This window comes from Bactrocera dorsalis, chromosome 6 (genome assembly GCF_023373825.1).
Source record: "Bactrocera dorsalis isolate Fly_Bdor chromosome 6, ASM2337382v1, whole genome shotgun sequence".
Classification (NCBI taxonomy): domain Eukaryota; kingdom Metazoa; phylum Arthropoda; class Insecta; order Diptera; family Tephritidae; genus Bactrocera; species Bactrocera dorsalis.
The window spans coordinates 30,036,675-30,051,604 of record NC_064308.1 but is presented as its reverse complement, the minus strand read 5'-3'; the positions used below and the strand labels follow the sequence as shown (position 1 = coordinate 30,051,604).

General features: G+C 36.9%; 2 protein-coding genes across 3 annotated transcripts in view; both read left to right on the top strand.

Annotated features, from left to right (window-relative positions):
* Nucleotides 1-14,930, top strand: part of LOC125779382 (uncharacterized) — a 554,603-nt gene that overhangs the window by 303,433 nt on the left and 236,240 nt on the right. The window lies entirely within an intron of this gene.
* LOC125779729 (uncharacterized) lies at nucleotides 3,421-4,496 on the top strand. Its single transcript, XM_049461002.1, has one exon. It carries the CDS (start codon nucleotides 3,744-3,746, stop codon nucleotides 4,494-4,496), a length of 753 nt encoding a protein of 250 aa, XP_049316959.1. The 5' UTR covers nucleotides 3,421-3,743.

Here is a 14,930-nt window from a genome sequence, read left to right as displayed (position 1 = left end):
ATAATGCACAACCATACAAACATACATATTAGGGGTATAACTTTTTGAAATAAAAAAAAACAAATTTACATGGAATAGTAAAAAAATTATAAGTGCGTTTTTAGTTTTTCGATTTATTTCAAAAACTTTACGCAGAATTTAAATTGAAAATTCGTATGAAAATTTCATACATATGCCAAGAAAAAACATCATATGAGATGATGTTCTTTTCTTTGTGTCTGTTTTGTTTTGCTCTTCTTCCGTTATTCGTCGTATTTTAGCATATGACAAAAATAGGTAACGGTAAATTTGAGTAAATGCTTTATGAATGATTGAAACTTCGTATAAGCGTCGCGCCAGTTGCCTTTATTTAGCTGTCGGTTTCTCATTAGTGCGTGGCGGCTGGAGTGAAAGTGTCTTTTTTAATTAACAATGTCTTTAAAAAAAAAGGGGTGCTGAAGTTTTAAAAAATTCAAACCAACGGGAAAACAATTTAATAACATTTGAAAAATCTAAGAATAAGAGAAGAGAAATCAATAACATTGAAAACCCCTTTGAGTGAATTGTGTAAGGTTCCAAAACAGACCGTGATTATAGGAAGGTATAATGAATTAGCAAAAACGGAGAAATTGCAAAAGAAAAGATTATTAGAAACGAAATGATTGCCTTGTGGTCGAAACTAAACTTTCCGAGCATAACAAGTATAGCTGCACAACGGAAGATAACAAAAGTTTTAAATGATTATTCAACATTTTTAAAATTCCCGGATGGCAGAAATGTTACAATGGCGTTCAACAAGTTATGTGATATAACTGATTTAAAAGGTGTCTGGCTAGGAACTGAGGACAAAAAGTTGTATGAACACCAAACAACTACAAATGGAGAAGTTGGGTACACGACAGCTAAAGCTGTTTGTGTGCATCCCTCCAAAGCTGCCCTTTTAACCCTTTCAGGACCATAAGGTTATGGGACCTTATGCAAGTATTTTAGCTATTTATATTGACTCATTAGGTCTATAAAAAATAAATTTTCAAATCAAAACACACTAAACTATTATAGTTTTTTTGGAATTTTTTGGGACACCGATGTCCCTATGGTCGATAAGAGATACGTTTCACTCAAACAATCTCAACTTTACTTTTATTAAGTTTGCTTGTGAGAATGGGGTAATAGGTTAATAAATACGCTATATTTTAGAAATACTGTTTATTAGATATGATAATCAGCAAAACAATTTCTTTCATTGGTATAACATAGGTGAACGTTACACAGAACACACATATTGTTTGTTCGATTTTCTTTTTTATATTTCGCACAATTTGCGCACCTCTTTCTGGTGGAGGATTTTTCCATGGGGTGCATCGATAATTGCCGCTTCACATATTTGCTCACTGCACTATTTTTTGTAGTAGGGACTCCACGTTGTCTAGTACTGTAGCCGTTTACCAAACTCCTGGCGACTACCTGTCTGAACTGTAAGGTGGACAGCAGGCTTCCCTCTAATTGCTTTTCACTGTGCAGCTTAGTATATATGGTATGTGCATTATTTACCGATATATCGAACAAATCGAAGAAAAGGCGAAGGTAGTACTTTATCTTCGATCTTCGATCTATTTCATAGCACACCTTACGTTGATCCATAAGATCTACTCCACCCATATTTTTATTATAATGTGACACAATCCTAGGACATTTGACATCAATTTTGTCGGCTGAACCAGCTTTGCGGCGCTTTACGATGTCCGTTTCTACAGGCGACAAAAAGTTGGTCAACAAAAGTACTCCTTTATTATCCATCCATTTGACATAACTTATGCCATGGAAACTCGTTGAGTAAATATCGCCACGCTTCATTGTTTTGTCAGCAGGCGCAGTTTTTGGAAGTTTCCTGTTAGTTCGAACTGTTCCACACGCCTTAGTATTCTGATCAATCAGCTTATATTGTAGAAAAGGTGAATTGAAGAAGTTGTCCATATAAATTTCACATCCTAAGCCTTCAACCTTTTTCGTTAGCTGTAGTACTATTGATTCACCTAATCCGTACTCGATTCCAGAAGTTTGTTTGCCCGTATATAGATCAAATTCAAATAGATAACCGGTCGCAGCATCACATCGGCACCATAATTTGAAGCCCCATTTGACAGGCTTATTTTTTATGTATTGCTTCATTACATTATGACCCTTAAATTTTATCATATGCTCGTCGATTGATTGTTTTACTGTGTTATTGAGGGCGTTTTGAAACGATACATTGAAATGCTCTATTATTGGCCGAACTTTGTATGCCCTATCATAATTAGAGCTAGTTGTGTCTCTTACCACTTCGTTGTTACAGAAATGTAGGCGAATGTCTTCGAATCGAGCCCTTGGCATAACATCTATATATATAAAATTAAGTGACAAAACTTCCTGTTCGCGTACTCCTCCTAGACGGCTTGCCCGATTTCATTGAAATTTTCAGGGGTGATTGGGGTCTGTTTGGAGGGTGCACATAATAGGCTAGCCAGTGAACAACGCAGAATCGTGGGTCGTGTCAGCTGGCACGACCTATCTTATGGGCGCGCAATGTAACTGAACAGTGAAAAACGCTACTCCCTTCTCTCTGACGTGACGATGACGTGAGAATCCGCGACATTTCGATTTTGCCGCCGCAAACGTCGCAGCTGATTGCTCTCTCACAACGCAAGGTTGCCAATATCGATATACTGCAGTAATTATCAACTTTTATAATTCAATCTGTTCAATATGCTTGAAATTTTCTTAAAATAACTCAGAGTCGAATGCTATTATTTATAAATATATAAAATATTTTTAATAGTTTGTTTTCAGTTTTGATATTTTATATTGTAAAAAATTGTAATTGAAAACAAAGATGTGCTCAAAACTATATATGCGTATTGGCAATGGCAACATTGTTCAAATGAAAATAAAGCAAAGATGGCTGATTTCTGCGTTTTTACCACGTTTTTGACTGTGCACACATTTTGCCGATAAGGAAGGAAAAGGAAGGAAGGGAGTAGCGTTTTTCAGTGGCTAGCCTTTAAGAAATTTAATGTGTATATCATTGCACGTTTTGCAAAAAAAAAATAAATAATTAAAAAAATGATACGAGTACATCCCGCCTATACAAATTCTCATGAAATAATGTTTTGCTGCACGATTGGCAGTCCTGTCAAATGCCTTTTACTAATAAACAGAAGCAACTGGCGGATGTTTACAATTAATAAAAAACATTGACATCGCATGGTGATCGTTTTTGCCTGTCATTCGTTCTTTCTATGGATGACTGTCACGCTAACAAGACATGTAGAACGTAAGTGTTCCGAATGCACTGAGTGTGTCAAAAAAAAAAAATGTTTCAACATTGTGTGTATTTTTCTCAGATTTCAACGTGATTAACATTCTGCGTACAACACAAAGCAAGTGAGTATTATTGTTGTTTCGTATGTGATGCCATGCGGTTCGATTGTGCGCGGTGTGTGTAAACAAAAGTGTTTCAACATTGTGTGGTTTTTCCATATTTAATTCCATCGATTTGCTACATTTATTCGAACCGATTTTGTGTTTTTCTGCTGACCGTGCAACACACACAAAGCAAGTGAGTATTGTTATTATTTCGTAAGTGCTTCCATGCGGTTTGCAAATACACTGTTGGTGGGCCTTATTGCATATGCGTGTGTGGGTAAAATACATAGTTTAAGATGTAGTTTTAGGTTAATTTTTCCATTTTTATTTATGTACTTCAAATATGCATACTCTAGAAAATGCCTCGACTACGCCAACGTAATACGGTTGGCAGGCATACGAGTGATTCACGTCGAATGTCAATATCAAGAAGAAATCAAAGCGAAGAGCAACGCGCTCAAGTGAATGCCCGAGATAGAGCGGTGTACAGAGAGCGTCGTGCACAGATTAGAGTTGAATTCGCCGACAATCAACGGCCAAATTACCGTCAAGGCCGAGTTCCGCTCCGCCCTCGCGATCAAATGGAACATGTTGGCTTTCACTATGATCCTGACTGCGACTACAGCCTGCATGATGCCATTGGAGCATTGGATATTATTTGTACGCATTGCAATGCAGCGAAGTTTCGAGGAGAAACAGCTGGCATGTGCTGCTCCAGTGGCAAAGTGAAACTGCCTGCATTGGAGCCGCCACCAGAACCATTACATTCCTTGCTCACTGGAGAATCGCCGACGTCTAAGCATTTTTTGCAGAACATACAAGCATACAATTCATGCTTTCAAATGACTTCTTTTGGTGCCACAAAGATCATTAGAGATCCATTTATGCCGACGTTCAAGGTGATTACTTTGCATGGAATTTCCAGTGAAACATTTGACATTTTTATTCTACAGATTCAGGGACAAATATACCATCGAGCAGGCTCGCTCATACCATTTGCCGATGCCGACTATCAATTTTTGCAAATATATTTCATCGGTAATGAAACTGACCAACTAAATCAACGATGTAAAATTGCGACCGGCACAAGGCGAGAAATGGTACTAAATTGAAAAGATTTTTCCATGAACACAATGAATTGATTCGATTGTTCAAAATCGCATTGGACTGCATGCCGTCTGATAACCATCGAATCGTCATCAGAGCAGACAAAATGCCGATGGGGCAGCATGCCAGACGATTCAAAGCACCAACAATCGATGAGGTGGCAATCGTCATTGTTGGCGAACAGTTTGAATCGCGAGATATTGTACTGCACCGTAGAAACGAACATACTGTATTACAGTATCCGATATTATTCTGGAGAGGTGATGACGGCTATCACATCAATATGCGATTAATAAATCCAACTACTGGTAAAAAAGTACAATTTCTGAGAAGAAATGTTACTTACGATTCAATATTTTGTGTATTGTTCATTTATAGGCCAAGAAACACCGAAAAAACTCAGTATGCGCAGTATGCGAGTATGCGCAAGATGCGATGTCGTATGTGCGCCATTACGGCAGACCGGATCTATTCATAACGCTCACGTGCAATCCCAAGTGGAATGACATCAAATGCCATTTGTTCCCCGGTCAATCAACAACTGATCGCCACGACTTAACAGCACGTGTATTTAGGGAAAAGCAAAAATCAATGATGGATTTAATTGTGAAACTTCGTGTTTTTGGAAAAGTTCGATGCTGGATGTACTCCATCGAATGGCAGAAAAGAGGATTACCGCATGCACACATCTTGATTTGGTTAGTTCGCAAAATACGACCAGATCTGATTGATAAAGTCATCTCAGCGGAAACTCCAGATGAAGCAATCGACCCACGTCGATTTCGATGTTGTAACAAAAAACATGATCCATGGCCCTTGTGGCGCTATTAATCCAACGTCACCATGCATGATTGACAATAAGTGTTCAAAGCGCTATCCTAGAGCTTCAGTTGATGATACAATCACTGGAAATGACGGATATCCATTATATCGGCGTCGATCCGCTGAAGATGGCGGTAATTCAACGATCACAAAAGTTCGGAATCAAGACGTTGATGTTGATAATCGTTGGGTCGTGCCGTATTCACCATTGTTGTCAAAAATTTTCGAAGCGCACATCAATGTAGAATATTGCAACTCTGTCAAATCGATCAAATACATCTACAAATACGTAAATAAGGGCAGTGATATGGCAGTTTTCGGAGTGGCTGATTATCAGAGAATCGATGAAATTCAGTAATACCAAATGGGCCGTTATATAAGCAGCAACGAAGCGGTATGGTGGTTTCGGTGTTTCTGCCCAATACACGACCGGCATCCCGTTGTTCTTCATTTGGCAGTTCATCTCGAAAATGGTCAACGCGTTTATTTCACTGCAGACAATGTACAACAGAGCGCAGCACGACCGCCGGGGACAACACTAACTACCTTTTTCGAGTTGTGTGAAAACGATGAATTTGCAAGAACATTGCTATATTCCGAAATACCACAATATTTCACTTGGAATCCATCATCGAAAACATTTCAACGACGAAAGCAAGGGGAGCGTGTTGACGGTTATCCAAATGTCCGTAAAACCGATGGCATAGGACGAATTTACACAATCCATCCGAACAACGCCGAATGTTTCTATTTGCGTCTGCTATTAGTCAACGTGCGCGGACCAAGATCATTTGATGATTTGAAAACTGTTGACGGTCAGTTGTGTGCGACGTATCGCGAAGCATGTCAGCGATTGCATTTGTTAGAAGATGATATGCATTGGGACACTGCACTTCATGACGCATCACTCACATCTCATCCAAAACAAATACGTGTACTATTCGCCATAATAATATCTACATGCCTTCCGTCAAATCCGCAAGAACTGTGGAATAAGTACAAAGACTGCATGACCGAGGACTTATTAATTTTGGCGCGTAATCGAGCATCGGACGCAGACTTGCTATATACATTACAAATGTATAATGATGCTTGGATATTGGTTGAAGATCTGTGCCTTACAATTGCGAATAAGGCATTAGCGCAACTTGGCATAACTGCGCCCAATTCTTCAGCGATTGATATGCTTGACCATGAGCTTCAACGTGAACAGCAATACGATTGCAATGAATTGCGTGCTTTCATACAAGCTAAAATTACCAAATTGAATATTCAGCAGAAAAATGCTTATGATAAGATTGTACGAGCGGTTGACAATAACGCCGGTGGATTCTACTTTCTGGATGCGCCCGGTGGTACAGGGAAAACGTTTCTGATCCCTTTGATTCTTGCTACTATACGGTCACAGCACAAAATTGCGCTGGCAATTGCTGATACTCTATTGCTGATACTCTACTTGATGGCGGCCGAACAGCACATTCTGTGTTGAAATTACCGTTGAACATCCAAGTACAATGCAAGATTTACGCCAAAAGCAACAACTTTTTGGCGGAGCATTAGTCTTATTATCCGGCGATTTTCGGCAAACTTTGCCAGTCATTTCTCGATCAACTTCTGCCGACGAAGTAAACGCATGTTTAAAATCGTCAGTTTTGTGGAGACATGTTCAAAGGCTGACTCTTACCATCAACATGCGAGTCCAATGATCGATCCGCAGCGGTGTTTTCGAAACAGTTGTTGGACATTGGCGAAGGCAAAATACCAATCGATGATACCGGTTTGATCACATTGCCGAACAACTTTTGTACACTTTTACAATCGAAAGAAGAATTGAGTGAAAGTGTATTTCCGAATATTGTTCAATGGCAAGACAGCAGGTGAAGTTGTACTCTTACCACGCATTCCCATGATTCCAACGGACATGCCGTTTGAATTTAAGCGCTTGCAGTTCCCAGCACGTCTTGCCTTTGCGATGACCATCAACAAATCGCAAGGGCAAACGTTTCAAGTTTGCGGCGTCAATTTGGAAGAACCGTGCTTCTCCCACGGCCAATTGTTCGTCGCATGCGCGAGAGTGGGAACACCAAGGTGCTTATTCATTTACGCGCCAGATGGAAAAACCAAAAATGTTGTATACCAATATGTTTTATAAATGTTTTATAAATAAGTAACAGTTAAACAACAATAAATAAAACACAAAGTAAAAACTCTTAAGAGTTTTAATCGATTTAGGTGTAGCGAAGCGCACAGGGTAACAGCTAGTTCGATATGAATTGTACTGCCATGTCTGGTTCTGTAGACCAGTAGTCCCTCAATGATGGCAAGATATGATAGCCCATGACTACATTCATCCCAAGAAATGCTTTCATTTCTTCGAGATCAATAGTAAACTCCCGTCCATTTTGATGAGCATATCGTATTTACTCCGATACTATATATTGCACTAAATTATCAAAATTTGTCGCTGAACAAAATATATCAAAGGGAGTCAATAGTCCATTTTCAGCTTCTTGACAGATTTGCACTTTCCCGAAGTCGTATTCCACATCACGAAAAACATTTGGTGCGTATGTTCTCGAATTCCACTTGAAGACGGGTTGATGCTGTGCTTCGTTTACAGGTGCTGATGTGGAAGGCTTAGGTCTTGTTGAGTCAGTATGTTCAGTTATCGTACCGTCAATTTCCACGTCCACAATCCCTTGATCATCATCCTGAGTCAAAAGCCTTTGATCCTCTTCGTCAAGCAGTAAATTGTCCTCTTCGTCACTGTTATCAGCCATCAAAATCTGTTGCACTTCATTTTCTTTAAGTTCGAAAAGGCCGCGTCCTTTGCGAAACATAATCTGTAACGACACGAATAAGAAAATGAAGGGTAATTGACGAAAAACATCAGTACTACAACATAATTATTCCTCATAAATAGTATCTCACGGCCATAGGGACATCGGTGTCCCTTTATGTTTATTATGACTTATCGTTATACACAACATAAATAATAGTTTTATAAATACATAAAATAAAAATTTACTTACCAGGCTGTGATTATTTCACACTGTAAATTCTTAAAAAATAGTTTTACACCTTTTATGCACTGTTACAAAATACTCGATTCGCGCGAGTTAATACTTTAACCTTTAACCACAACCTTATCTTTCAGTAAACATTAAAGAAAAATCATCAAAACAACTTTATCTTAGAACAATAGAAGCGCACTATCAGTACAACAAACAATAACAACCCAAATAGTTATTTACTAGTAAACAACTAGCATCTCAATAGTATGAGCAGCGATAAGCATAGCCTATATAAGCAACTGGAACAAAGCCTCGAGGTCACTTTACCATTATCGACTGCCGAGTAACAAGTTACCACTTGTAACACTTGTACAGATAAGTGTAATATGTTCAAATATTGTAATATTATACAAATAAAGGATCAGTCAGAACCAATCTCATTGGCTGACTTAAAATTATATATTTATTTTATTCATAACGAGTAAATAAATTAACTGGCGCCCAACGTGGGGCAGCAACAAAAAAGGATCATCAATAATATCCTTAGTCAGTCTGCCTGAAGGGGAAGAACCTAGTCCCTGGAAACAAAAAAAAGATTCATTTAAACCATCCAAAAAGTTGACCAGTGCATCATCCCACACAACGTCAATCAAAAGGGATTTACATAAAAATCCTAATACGACAACAAATTGAAAGTAAAGGATCAATATACCATCCTTAGCAAACAACACGCTTTCATAGAAAGAATACCATATCAAGCAGCGCTCCAAGAATACAACTGGAGACCGATTTTTAGTAAAATAAATCAACAAATAAACCAGCAAGATGACAGAACAAGCAAATTTAATTGCATTAACCCACGTAGTCGCCGATCTGCAACGACAGTTATCCGAACTACAATTAGGAAGAAGTGCAACCATTCCACAACGAACAGAACAAATATGTTCTTACACCAGACCAGAAGAAGTGGATCTGAATATGTTTAAAACACTAACACAATTTAATGGTGATTACAACGAATACAGGAATTGGAGGGAAGTAGCAACCACATTAATGGAAGACATACGACAATTCGAAGGACATAATATATATGCCCAAGCATTAATAATGATCAGAGGAAAAATTACTGGCAAAGCAGCGCAGATCCTGATCAACCACAACGTAAAGAGAAACTTCCAAGACATCATCGGTAGGCTAGACGATTCCTATACCGATAAACGACCAATATACGTTCTGGAGGAAGATATGATGAAAATACAACAAAAAGAACTACCACTGCATGTATATTATGACAATCTGAACCAAGCATTGAATGTAGTGCTATCCAAGATTGAGATGACACACAAGGAAGAACGAATAATCCAAGTATTGACACAAGAAATCCAAGCTAAAGCAATCAGAACATTCGTCACTGGACTGAGGAGTGTAGCTATCAAGAATGCCATCTATGCACGAGCCTGCACAACATTAGCAGATGCCTACAGTATCGCCCGTACGATGCAACATGATTCACGCCATCATAACCTCGAGTACATTCCACGATACAACCATCATCAGAATCATAATTTCAGCAATCATCATCAGAATAATTATTCTTATCAACAACAACCCCCAGTTGAACCAATGGATATCGATTCATCTACCATATTCCGTAGACCAACGAGACAGGGTTACAACAAGAATCAGGAACAACCACCACGAAATCCGCAGCCTCGACAGAATTATCAAAATCCATTTAAGAAAGTAGCAGGTGCATTGGGATACAAACGAGTACGAGATAATACAAGTCATGCTAATATACAACCGAAGAATCAACGGATCAACCAAATTACACACGATCAACAATCAAATACAGAATACGAACAGGAAGAATATTTTTTATTCTAAGGCATGGGTTACCAACGCTTGTAAGGACCACAGAAGAAGGTAACTCAGTGTATATTTTAATTGATAGTGGTGCAGAAGAAAATTATGTTAATCCAAAATTCCCTCACGCAAAAAGGATAGAAGTAGAAAGTAAAAAACAAGCCGCTACTTTACACGGTAAATCATTAATTAAATATAAAAAGAAAGTGAATATAATAGGATTCAGTATGGAATTTTTAGAACTCGATACCTTACAAGATTTCGATTTCTTGATAGGAATTAAAGGTTTAAAGCAAATGAAAGCAATGATAGATACCGAAAGAAATGTATTAATTGTGAAAAAGAATAAATTAACAAGAATAAATTATATGATAGGAGAAGAAATGTATAAAAAAGAAATAACTGAATTAATGAAAAGAAATGACCACAGTAAAACATTACCCTACGTAACTACAGTAGAGGCAGAAATCAGAACAGAAACCAATAATCCTATTTGGGTCAGACAGTATCCATATCCCCAAGTGGATAGAGCATTTGTAGAAACTGAAATAAAAAAATTATTAGATAATGAAATAATACAGCCAAGCAAAAGCCCGTACAATTCACCCATATGGACAGTTTCTAAAAAAGGGAATGACGAGCAAGGCAACCCAAAAAGACGCATGGTTATTGACTTCCAGAAGTTAAATGCGCAAACAATCGCTGATAGATATCCCATTCCGGACATCACCATGATGCTCCAAGAGATTTTTTCAAAGACAGACAGAATTTTTAGGACATATAATTAAAAACGGTAGAATTACAGTAGATCCAGGAAAAATAGAAGCTATAGATAGGTACAAAACCCCTACAAATTTGAAAGACTTAAGATCTTTCTTGGGAATGACCTCATATTATAGAAAATTTATAAAAGGATTTGCATCCATAACGAAACCATTAACACTCTACCTACGAGGAGAGAATGGTAATATTTCAAAGAATAAAAGTAGCTCAGTACATGTAAAATTAGATGACGAAGCACTTAAAGCAGTTGAAACACTAAAAAATAAACTAAAAGAACGAATAGAATTCTTCCAACCAGATTTTGGAAAAGGCTTTGATTTGACTACAGACGAAAGCAATCATGCGATTGGAGCTGTATTGTCACAAGGCAAGAAACCTATAGCATTCATTTCACGTACATTAACGCGAACTGAACAGAATTACTCAACAAACGAAAAAGAAATGTTAGCAATCGTTTGGGCACTGAAGAAACTTAGGAATTATCTGTATGGTCGCACTAGTAATACTACTATTTACACCGATCATCAATCCCTAATTTTTTCAATATCAGAGGACAACCCAAATTCAAAATTAAAACGATGGAAAAATTTTATAGAAGAATACGGAGCAAAAATTAAATATATTAAAGGAGATTTAAATGTAGTAGCCGACGCACTCAGCCGTCAAGTAAACGTAACAACGAACGACTCAATACACTCGCAGGAATCATCCTCGTCAATCAGAATTAAAGATGTGAACAAAATGCATTAGAAAGAGCAACAATTTTTGCAAACCACGAGAGATTTTATGTTAATTACGTCACATCACAAGACTTGATAGATACACTAACGAAAATTATCAAACCCAATATCACGACCGCATTTCACACTACACTAGAAACCTGGTATGAAATTCATGATATTATAAACTCTTCATTTAATATAGAGAAAAAGGTTTTTTGTCAAAATCTATTAAAGGACATTACGAGTGAAGAGGATAGAGAAAATATAATTAAACATACGAATGAAAGAGCACATAGAAACGCAAAAAATAATACATTAGAGATACTAGAAACGAACGAAATGAGGAATTTTTTTAAATAAATCGCAAATAAAAAAGATTTATCACTGACTGAATCTTTTGAAACTCTTATACACAACTCAGCTCAAACCTATAACAGTCGTACGCAACTACACTAGACGGTGACTGAAAAGTCATACTTAAGCGTTGTACAGATCTCCATCTTGATATGGCGAAGTTGGTTGGACAGGGATATGACGGAGCAGCAAACATGTCAGGGCATTTAAGTGAAGTGCAAACCAGGATAAGACAACTGTATCCAAAAGCACGATATGTTCATTGCGCTAGTCACCGATTGAACCTTGCGCTTTCTAATACTATGTCATTACCTTCAATATGGAACTGCCTTGGTATTGTCAATGAAATAGAAAATTTATTTAGAAACCATTCAAATGCAAACACAACTTTCCAGGACGTTATACAGAAGCGCGCACCAGAAAGCAAAAAAAGACAACTTGTTCGCCTTTGTGAAACAAGGTTTATAGAAAGGCATGAAAGCATTATAACCTTGGTGGAGTTTTTCAAATTCATTGTACTAAGTTTGGAAATAATTTCGAGTAAGACATGGTCCATTTCGTCTAAAGCATCAGCCTTCTTAGCAGCGGTAGAGAAAAGCTATTTTTTGCGTAGTCTATTCGTCTGTGAGCAATTGTTCAGCTTAACGCTGCCACTGTCTGTGCAACTCCAAGAAAAATCTATGGATTTTGTATCAGCAATGAACCGAGCCAAAGAATTAATAAGAACTCTGCACCAGATAAGAGAAACAGCGGATGGTTTTTTCAACGATATTTTCCAAACAGCATCACAAATGTCTAAAGATCTTTTTGACACTTCGCGTCAAACTACTCGTGCTAATCCACCTTGCACAACCCCTGAAAGCCACTTCAGAGTTACAATATTTATTTCATGCGTTGATGCTCTGATTCAAAACATGACAGAACGTTTATTAGTGAATGAGGATATACTCTCGTCATTTCAAATTCTACTCCCAGGTTTTGCTGCAATTGATAATGCCGCAGAATTAAAAAATTTAACTATTTACTTCGAGGAGCAAATATCAATGACAGCATTAAAATCAGAGTATCGATTGTGGTGTGCCAGCTTATCAACAATAAATCCAACCATAGAAGTGTTGAAATTACTGCAACATTGCGATGCAACGTATTTTAAAAATATTCACTACCTGCTTACAATTTTAGCAACTCTTCCAGTGACGACCGCTTCCGTTGAAAGAACTTTTTCAACCTTAAAAAAATAAAAACTTTACCATGCAGTGTGATGGGCAATGAGCGGCTGAGTGCACTTGCTGTTATTGGAGTGCACTGGGATATTAAAATAGATCCAGATGAAGTAATTAATGATATGGCAAACAAGAAGAAAAGAAAAATATTACTTATTTAAGTTACAACTACCAAATAATTTAAGTAATATGTATATGAATTTATATTGTTTTTTTAATAAACAGAAAATTTAAAGTTTATATATGTTTTTACTTCAGCCCCCCCCGAAATGAAAAGCTGGCTACGGGCCTGATCGTACACAAGGACAACCTCAGAAACAATGATGATGATAACGCTAACATTAATCCTAGCAACATCCTTAGCTCAGGAAATAACCGACTTACAAGATCGCAAGTACGTGTTAACCGAGACTGACCCATCATTTTTGTATCAAGAACATGAGTACCTATTCCATATGACAAACTTAAGCAAAATACTTATACCATACTACAAAATCGCCGAACATAAAGGAGAGATGCCTAGTGAAGACGCAACAGAAACAGCATTGTTCAACAGAATAGAAATCCTCAGAAAACAACTACTGAATAATGGACGAGCCAGACGCTCAAGATCTCTTGATTTTTTAGGATCGATTTTGAAATTTATCACAGGAGTCCCAGACCACGTCGACCTGATTGAAATTAAAACAATACTCAACGACATAATTGAAAATAATAACAAACAAAGACAAATTAATTCCAACTTTGAAATAATGATGAAAACATTTAATATTAAGACAATTAAACAAAAAGTTGTATTGCAGGAATTATACAAGGAGTTATTTGACTTAACTATGACAATTAATTTCGCGAAGAACGGAAATTTTTATTCAGCAGCAATAAATACGGACGAGATTGAAAGGATATTAGGAAAGGGACAAACTAGTATACCGGTTATTGACATACTCGAATATGCAGACACGCATGTAGGTAGATTAGACGACACTTTCATTGTAATTTATAAATATCCAGTCATTGAACAGAAATGCACAACATACAAAGTTACTCCATTATCCTATCGTCAAGGCATTTTGGATATGAATAAAATCGTAAGTAAATGTGGAGATAAAATAATATTAGCATCTAAATGTAAAAGTAATTTAAGTAAATATATTTGTAAACAAGAACCTAATGACAATTGTACAATACCAATGATCAAAGGTTACGAAGCCCATTGTAATGTTATCCAAGAAAATAACGCACCTATTATAGATTTAGGACATGGTAATGTCGTATTACAAGGAAAACATATTTTAAACGGAAAATCAATTGAAGGATTGAATTTAATACAATTTAATGAAACAATTATTATTGACTCAGAAGTATTCCACAACCAGGAACAAGAAATTAAAGATTATATTATAGCTAATGGAAACGAAAGAATTCACATTCTTGAAATATTAAAATCAGAAAACGAATATCAATTTGACAACATTAAAAAATTAAACAAATTTTTAATACCATTTGAAGAACACCCAATCAAGAATATGTTCATAACTATAGGAGTACTTGTAGTCCTAGGATTAAGTATATTTGTAATATTCAAACTATATATAATTTATCAAACAACTGTATATCTAAGAAACTACAACGCTACCATAGAACGTGTAGGAATG